This window comes from Trachurus japonicus, unplaced genomic scaffold (genome assembly GCF_045865225.1).
Source record: "Trachurus japonicus isolate A0001 unplaced genomic scaffold, Traja_1.0 AP030234.1".
NCBI lineage: Eukaryota > Metazoa > Chordata > Actinopteri > Carangiformes > Carangidae > Trachurus > Trachurus japonicus.
The window spans coordinates 4,063-13,250 of record NW_028220367.1 but is presented as its reverse complement, the minus strand read 5'-3'; the positions used below and the strand labels follow the sequence as shown (position 1 = coordinate 13,250).

Here is a 9,188-nt window from a genome sequence, read left to right as displayed (position 1 = left end):
TGAGCTCTGTGCAGCTTCCCAAAACAGCCCAGAAAAAGAGAACCGTACCTCTAATCAGAATGTGCTGTCCTGACCATCGGGGCAAGGAGACCTTCCTGAGCGAGCCAATGTGCATTAAATGTTTGTAGGGCAAAAACTTTTCTTGCCGTCGCAAGGTAGAAAAGGGGGGCATTTCTGTTTTTCTAAAAAAAATCAGCTCCTACTTTTATATTGAAGTGGATGAGCCACTGGAGCGGGTCTAGCTGGACAATTAAGCTCATTGAGACAATTCTGTAAGTCTGTCTGCTGTTTTGAGCACATCAGATGAGACACGACAAGTGTGGCTACAAACCGGTGAGGAAATCATGTGTCTAGAGTTTAATTTGTGGCCGTGCTGGCAATTTATCCAGAAAAAATCCTGAATGTTTTTTCGATCCCTCTCACTCTAACGATGATGTCACTCACTCTAAGCCCTGCTCGTTAAGCGCAATACACAACCATTATAAAGTTGGATTTTGTCGAAAATTTTAATGATTTTAAAACAGCCAAATACCTAAAAACTGTTGAAGATATCAATAAGCTGAGTAATATGTGAATAGATTAAAAGTTCGTCTACAGTTTAAAAGTCAAATGGAGTCTGTGGGAGAAAGTATGCTGACGTTTTAGAGGTTCAAAGTAGTAAGAAAATTTTAAAAGTTTGAAGATGTTTTCAATGCATTCCTATGGGAAAAAATTAGCAGAAAAAGTTAAATATTTTAAAAAGTATAAATAGTTAAAAAAGAGAAAAGTAATGCCGATAAAGTTCAAAAAAAGCTGCACGTTTTGATATATGAATTGTTGAAATCGCACAAAGTATGAAGGACTAGTTTAAAACCGTAGAAAGGCGGAAAGTAGTAAGAAGAAAAATAAAGAAAATGGCCGAACCATCAAAGCAGCAAATCATCTGATTTGACAAGCTGTGTGTGTGTGTGTGTGTGTGTGTGTGTGTGTGTGTGTGTGTGTGTGTGTGTGTGTGTGTGTGTGTGTGTGTGTGTCTAACCTGTCCAGGTAGTTGACGATGTTTGGGTTCTTGTTTTCCCTCATCACCAGAATCTCATTGATGATCAGTTCTTTCTTTGGCTGCTGCTGCAGGTTCATCTGTTTAATGGCAACCTGAGAGAAAAAGGGAAACATTTGACTTTTCACTGCAGAGTCACACAGAGGAAACGCAAACTAAGATCAGAGAGACTGGAGAAGGCAGGGAGGGGTACAGATCGCTTTGTTAAAGGGATAGTTCAACATTTTGGCAAATTGGCCCATTGCCATATAATCCCTATAGTCATAGCAGTAGGTTCGTTACCTTTAAAGGTGTACAGAAATGGCCGTTTGTCCTGTTTGTCGCGCCGAGTTGTCACGAGCTGCAACACGAGTTTACCCGAGTAAGGAAAACGAATTTGATTGGTCGTTATCAAGCGGGCGGGATATTCAAAGTTTGGGGTGAGCCTGAGCTCCGTGTGTGTGCGCGTGTCTCAGACGTTTGAATGACGGATTACGGATCCAATATCAGTGGCTGGTGAATCGTGTACAGGCTGACGTATAATCCGTGCGCCTGCATTATCCAATGCGAAAAAAAAATACACACTTTCATCCTGGATTTACTCAAAAATAGAATTTTGCACAAAGTTTGGCCTACATCGTCTGATAGATGAGTTATTACATTCATTTTATGATCCAGAGTGGGCTCAAATTCAATTTTCTTTTCTGTACACCTTTAAAGACCGGGTAAACCAAGAATAAATATGTGTTTTAAGTTTATAATACCACAGGAAAATATATTATTAACCACTCTGTCAAATTTGACAGAGGAGACTAAACAGGACTAAAAAAGTCGTTAAGTATATAAAATTCTTCATCAAAGTTGTCAATAAATGAGCAGTTTTCTCTGGTTCCGGACGGTGGGGGCATGTCACCATGTGGTCGTGCTGCAGGCAAAGAAACCACGCCCCATGGCAGGAGAGCTGGACCTCACTGACCGTCTCTGATACACAACCTAAACATGACCTCAAACACACTCCACCACACACCCCAGTCCTCAGCACCGACACAGCTGATAAACCTTCAGGAAATATTTCTTACCTCAACTCTTGGTGTCTAAAACAGTCCCAGCAGCAGCAGCCATCCAGCTGCAACAGGTTATAATCCACCATGCTGCTCCCGTTTACACCTCGTTACCGGTCAGCGTCTTTCATCCATTTGCATTGTGTGAAAAAAATAAATAAAGTTTTTAGCTAACGTTAGCTTAGCTTTAGCTTAGCTTTAGCTTCAAGTGTCCTGACAGGAGAAGCAGTAGCAGAGACAGTGAATTATCTCTGGACCTGTACCGAGTCCAGACCGCCCGGCACCCGTGACACACGGCGTCCGAGCTGAGCAGCAGCCGTGTCCCGGTGGGAGGAGACCGGGGAAACAACACGGTGGAGCCGGGAGGCTACGGCTGCTACCGCGGCTAAAAACTTTTTTTCTCTTTCACACAATGCAAACGGAGGAAACGGGCAGACCGCGAGTAACGATTGAAACGGGAATAATATAGATCGTTGGATTATTAACTGGATGACTGATGCTGCTGCTGCTGCCTGTTTTAGACACCAGAGTGAAGGTAAGAAATGGTTTGATCAGCTGTGTGTCAGCTCGGACGTGTGGTGGACTGAGACCACGGCGGAGTTGTTTTTTTTTTTTGTTTTTTTTTTTACACAGTGTTTTCTGTCCGTGATTTTATGGCTGGTCTTCCGTGTGTCTGGTTGTGTGCGTGAGTGGAGGCTGTTTGGTCGGACAGTGTGTTAATGAGGGAGACTCTGGTCAAAAGACGGTGGTGTTGTTGCTGCTGCTGTTGCTGTGTGTGTGTGTGTGTGTGTGTGTAACGTTGCGAGGGGTGTGTGACCGGGGGAGTCAGCCTCTCTCCCCGCGGTGACGGCTGTTTATCACGGTGTGAATACGTTAACATTAGCACTGTAAACTCGTTATGGAACAAGACAGTAGTGGTCTCCCCTGTGTGTGCAGTGTGCACGTGAACTACGTTTAGTTAGCTGGCTGTTTCAAGTGTTTCAGCTAGACTGAAGAGCAAGTGGGAGGAAAACCACAGAAGTCAGTGGCTGAATGTATTTATATGTAGAGCGGAGCAGGGGGCGGGTTTATGTAAGTATGGCCGCTTTACGTAAAGCGGCTATAGACTTAAGCCCGCCCATTCTAAACCTGCACACAGAACAGTCTCTGAGGCCTAGCTCCTCAAGGAAATGATGAATGGCAAAAATATTTTTTACATGTTTTGAGGGACACATTTAAGGCCTAATTAATATGATAAGAAGAAAAATACTGAATTTGGTTTACCCGGTCTTTAATTGTCGGTGCAAGCTATTTTTAGAACGGCGGAGCAGAGCCGTGAGCTGCTCAGAGCTACGCTATGGAGGCTCATGGGATTTCTTGGTTTCCCTCATCAAACTCATCAAATACACAATCCAAAACTCCAAAACACTTTCGTGGACAAGTTGTGACCTGCACATTCACCACGCTATGAGATAATAACGGAACGTTACGAAACGGAGCCGTTTTCGAGGTAAATGCAGGGTAAATACAGAGTCTGCTTGCTGAAAAACTGTCCCTGAACACAACGCATATCAGTGGTTTTGCATGAATTTCCCTCTAAAACAACTCTGTCTGGTAACGTTCTGTTATTATCTCATAGCGTGGTGAATGTGCAGGTCACAACTTGTCCACCAGAGCGTTGTGGAGTTGTTGGATTGTGTATTTGATGAGTTTGATGAGGGAAACCAAGAAATTCCCTTAGCCTCCGTAGCGTAGCTCTGAGCAGCTCACGGCTCTGCCCCGCTGTTCTAAAAATAGCTTGCACTGACACTTAAAGGTAACGAACCTGCTGCTATGACTATAGGGATTATGGCAATGGGCCATTTTGCCAAAATGTTGAACTATCCCTTTAAAGTGATGAAAGATGACAGGAAAAAGAAAAGAAGAATTCATTGAAAAAAGATGACAAGATGCGTGGAAGTCAGGCAGGGCAGTAAAAAGCCTGACAGACATTAGCAGTCACAGACTAATCCTGCTAGAGTGAAACTAAGGAGGATTAGTTTGACTGATGAGCTGATTTAAAATGAACCTAAATGACACACTTACTCCAGTAATATTGTTCCCATGCAGACTCTAGCTGAGCCTACTGCTCTCCTTCCCCGAGTCTTTTCTTTGCTTTATTGTTCCTGGCCGACGCCTGACATCTCAACTTTAGGAAAGGCATCAATCATTCTAAATCTAAACCCTGGAAACTCGTCTGTGGAATTCATGTCAGTTCACTTCAGCATCATGATTTCAGGTAACCTTCTGGCCTTTCAGCTAAGCTAAGGCCTGGACTTCTGCTTTTACTGGACTTATATTCTCCAGTTTCACCAACTGGCTGAGGTGTGAGGTGAAGGAGAAGAGAGATATGGAGGAAGTGGAAAATGTAATTCTGAGGGTGATAATAAGAAGCCTACCTCCTGTCCTGTAGCGATGTCGATAGCTGTGTACACCGTCCCAGACGCCCTGACAACACACAGCAGCAGAGCTCCAGGTCAACATTAAAGGGATAGTAGCATTTTTTTTAAAGTGGAGTTGTATGATCTACAAATAGCCCCTAACTGCATTAATTGCAATAGAAGACTCTCTGCACTCCTCCCGTTAGCAACGCTAGCCCATAGCCCTGCCCAGAGATTTACAACATGCATTGTTGTGAACAGACCCAAAGAAACGGCCTAAAAGAGGTTTTACCTGAAAAAAAAATACACAGTTCCTTTGTTCGCTATAATATATTTTTTTCCAGCCCTTCAAAGTGCAGGAAAAACGCAGTTTTTATTTGGACCTAACCAACTGCTGATCAGCAGACGCTAACCCTGGGCGGAGGGATACGCGAGTTGGTTAGGTCCAAATAAAAACGGTGTTTTTCCTGCACTTTGAAGGTCGGTCAAGACCAGCAAACTGGGAGAACCACGTCTTTAAAACCTTGCTCTGTCATGCTGAAAGAGTAAACCACCAGAAACCTGGACCACCGTCTAAATGCTCATTGGACTCTGTCACTACTACATGCTCAAACCATGTGCAACAACAGCACTGAATGAAAGGTACTCAAAGGTTCACTGTGTGTGTGTGTGTGTGTGTGTGTGTGTGTGTGTGTCTGTGTGTGTGTGTGATGTGATGTATGATTGGGCCTTACGTAGTTTCTCAAGGATCTCCTCATCTGACATCTTCTTCTTCCTGCAGTTTTTATTTGGACCTAACCAACTGCTGATCGGCGGGCACGGAGGGATACGTGAGTTGGTTAGCTCCAAATAAAAACGGTGTATTTTTTCCTCTTTTAGGCCGCGAAAATAGGCCGTTTCTTTGTGTCTGTTCACAACACTGTATGTTGTAAATCTCTGGGCAGGGCTATGGGCTGGCGTTGCTAACGGGAGGAGCGCAGAGAGTCTTCCACTGCAAATAAGATCATACAACCCCACTTTTAAAAAATGCTACTATCCCTTTAAAATGCATGCCAGTATAATAAACTGCTTTATTGGTCCATTGTTTTGAGGCAGCACAATGTGAGATCCACACAATACATTTCTAATTATGCCATTGACGCTATTTTTCTCAGTTTGAGACTTTAAAACCATTGAAGAACCCAGTGACAGTGGTCCCTGACAAACAAATGGAATCAGCTAAATATTCACACTGACTGAGTGGAGGCTTATTAGATTTATCACTTACCCTTGTCCAATCTTCTCGAAGCGTGTATATTTCTTCTTGGGGTCTCCGACACTTACAATTGTCCCTGAGAAAAAGAAAGACAAGTCAAGCAGTGACTAACCAAGACAAACAGCAAAGAGCAACACTCTGGACCTATGATCCACCGCTGCTCATGTTGCAGTACAACTGAATCTGAATGGATAGAAGTGTCGGGTGTCTTTCTATCCATCCTAATTCTACTATACGTTTGTCACCCTCAGGTCAATGCAGCATGCTGACTGGGAGACAGAGAGAGGGGGGACAGGAACAACAGACGGGACAGAAGACAGAAAGAGAGAACAAGGGATGAGACAGATGCTAAACAGGTCAGTAAAAAAATGTCGAGAAATGGAAGGAAAGAAAGAAAGAAAGAAAGAAAGAAAGAAAGAAAGAAAGAAAGAAAGAAAGAAGTATCTGTAGTTCAGTAATCAGAGTCCAGTAGGAGGCTGATTAGAGGACAAAACTTCAAGTCACTCCGGAACCGCAGGAGACTGAACGATGGAGAGAGAAGAGGACGACCAATCAAATGTGAGGATTGGACAGTGGGGACAGTGACTATCAGGTCTGTCAATCAGAGTGACGGACAGACAGGGAGAGTCCTGGGCTTACCAGCAGAGAGAGACCTGAGCACATCTGGACAGGCGTGGCGCATGGTTTAGAAAATATAAGGGCTTAATTCATGGCTTACAAACACAAAACAACACAGTTCATAGTGCGGAGGAGTTCAGCTTTACTCCTTCACTTAGATCTGTAGTATTCATACACTCCCTCCTTTCAGCATGAGGAATTACACATACAGTAGATGGATGGATTATTATGGAATAAATATTTTAGTTTAGAAATAAGAAATTTCACTTTATTTACATATATTCCTACATGGTTTGTTAGCTATTGAAGTCTAAAACTTAACTAACTGTTCAACTCCAAAAAGTGAAAATTGTCTTTACCATCACACAAGTAACTGATAATCAATGATCAATCAAAGCTGTGAAGACCTTTGTTCCAGACTTTCTAAGAAATATTTGATTCTGGGTTCAAATACATTTATTTTTCAAGATTTCAAAGTGGTCGCAACTGAAACATGGCAACACAAGGCTGCTGTGTCAAAACAAGCAAAAGAACTAAACTATTATTATTTATTCCTCAACATGTCACTTTTGATGTTGTAGAATGTAGTTGCTTTTTATGTATAAAATCTTCACTGACTTTTTATGAAATTTGTTGCTTGGCGTACAACTAGTCAAACTTTACATAATTTTAAATATTATTATGTATTATAACATCATATATTTAACACACATATTTAACCTTGACTGTGTTTTCACCTGCTGTGTGCAGTGGAATGAACTCTGATCATCATGTGACAACCACAACTTCATCCCAGTATATGCCATTCATTTATTGTGATGTCAAAGCAACACAATCACTAGCACAGGTAGAAGCTTGAGGTCTGTGCAACACTGACCACAGCCAGTTGATTTCAGAGCAACACTCCAGCCTCCTGGAAGCCTCATCCTCTTGTTAGCTGTGGCAGCAGACACAAGAAATGATTTAAAGGGATAGTAGCATTTTTTTAAAGTGGGGTTGTATGATCTACAAATAGCCCCTAAGTACTTTAATTGCAGTGGAAGACTCTCTGCACTCCTCCTGTTAGCAACGCCAGCCCATAGCCCTGCCCAGAGATTTACAATATACAGTGTTGTGAACAGACCCAAAGAAACGGCCTGTTTTCACGGCCTAAAAGAGGTTTTACCTGAAAAAAAATACACAGTTCCATTGTTCGCTATAATATATTTTTTTCCAGCCCCTCAAAGTGCAGGAAAAACGCAGTTTTTATTTGGACCTAACCAACTGCTGATCAGCAGACGCTAACCCTGGGCGGAGGGATACGCGAGTTGGTTAGGTCCAAATAAAAACGGTGTTTTTCCTGCACTTTGAAGGTCGGTCAAGACCAGCAAACTGGAGAACCACGTCTTTAAAACCTTGCTCTGTCATGCTGAAAGAGTAAACCACCAGAAACCTGGACCACCGTCTAAATGCTCATTGGACTCTGTCACTACTACATGCTCAAACTATGTGCAACAACAGCACTGAATGAAAGGTACTCAAAGGTTCACTGTGTGTGTGTGTGTGTGTGTGTTTCTCTGTGTGTGTGTGTGTCTGTGTGTGTGTGTGATGTGATGTATGATTGGGCCTTACGTAGTTTCTCAAGGATCTCCTCATCTGACATCTTCTTCTTCCTGGTTTTGTCCTGTGGGCGGGGCAAGGAGGGCCCGGGGGCGGGGCTTGCACTGGGGGGGCTGCTGGGGGCTCCTTCTGAGGGGGGGAGCCGGGGTGACAGCAGCAGCTGCAGCAGTTGGAGGGGAGATGGGGGAGGTTGCAGCATCTTTGGTTGGAGGAGGGAGGGGCTCGATCACTGAGCGAGTGTATATCTGAAAGAATAACACAAGTTCAACACTGTGACACACATGTAAGGCCTACTACTCTAAACAGGAAATTTCATTTCATTTCATTTCAATTTATTTCATTCATGGTATACATTCTCACACGGTTGCACATATTTACATAATGTACACGTTTTCACCATGAATGAAAAGGAGCAGGATGACGAAAACTTATAGTACCTGCTCCTCTCTGTTGTTACAATTACATTGGCTTACTTCAACACCAGTATTATTCTTCAAAATATTAGGAATGATGAAACATAGTAATGACAAGAAAACAAACAAAATTATAGCTGCTGCGCAGTGATGGGTCGGGTCCGGGCTACTTTTGGGCAAATTTAGGCAATTCTGAGCAACAAACAGGAGAATAGGAAGACAAGACAGTTGTCCGTATAATGTCCAATTTGCATTAGTTGAGGATTGAACCTCTGGAACCAAAGACCGTTGTCTATCGCATTGAGCTAATTGACAAGTGGCAGTTCAACAGTGGCTTCACAAATTGAGTACTGTCACTGTCGCGCAGGCAGATTTGACACCACAGTAAAAAGAAAAATCTGTTTTTGAGGTAATGATATGTATTTGTTAAACATCTACTGTGACTCTAAGATGTGAGGAGCCTTCGCACGTGGTCCAGTCCAAGCTATTTGGATTTTTAAATTTAGAGGCTTGCTGTGATGCCACCATCAGTACAACTGTCTTGTGTTTCGTGTTGAGGACATCTGACATTTTGATCTGTCATCATCATCATCATTGCCCTTGCTGGGTCTCGAACTCACAATCTCTGACACCAAGAACCAGCTCCTAACTCGCTGAGCTAATTAGCTGGTAGTGAGACCTGCTGTGTAGCTTCATTTATCCACTCAGGTGAGTCAGTGCCCGGGCAGCTGTTGTGATGAAATGGTCAAAATGTCAATAATTCAGTCATCTAAACACAAATCTGATAATACATAAATTGCATCTTGACATCATGGAAATGTTGGTGAT

At 42.9% G+C, this 9,188-nt stretch overlaps 1 protein-coding gene across 1 annotated transcript; it reads right to left on the bottom strand.

Annotated features, from left to right (window-relative positions):
• Positions 1–918: 918 nt before the first annotated feature.
• Positions 919–8,192, bottom strand: LOC146960566 (serine/threonine-protein kinase PAK 3-like). The gene is made up of 4 exons (XM_085772275.1): positions 7,960–8,192; positions 5,743–5,806; positions 4,494–4,542; positions 919–1,131 (listed from the first exon to the last, which is right to left on the bottom strand). Exons 1-4 carry the CDS (start codon positions 8,144–8,146, stop codon positions 919–921), a joined length of 513 nt encoding a protein of 170 aa, XP_085628401.1. The 5' UTR covers positions 8,147–8,192.
• Positions 8,193–9,188: the final 996 nt, after the last annotated feature.

Excerpts from the sequence above, each read along its gene's own strand:
- LOC146960566 (XM_085772275.1), bottom strand. The coding sequence starts at position 8,146 with ATGCTGCAACCTCCCCCATCTCCCCTCCAACTGCTGCAGCTGCTGCTG. Across the intron at positions 4,543-5,742 it reads TTCGAGAAGATTGGACAAGG|GGCGTCTGGGACGGTGTACA; the intron begins GTAAGTGATAAA and ends GTGTGTTGTCAG. Across the intron at positions 1,132-4,493 it reads ACATCGCTACAGGACAGGAG|GTTGCCATTAAACAGATGAA; the intron begins GTAGGCTTCTTA and ends TTTTTCTCTCAG.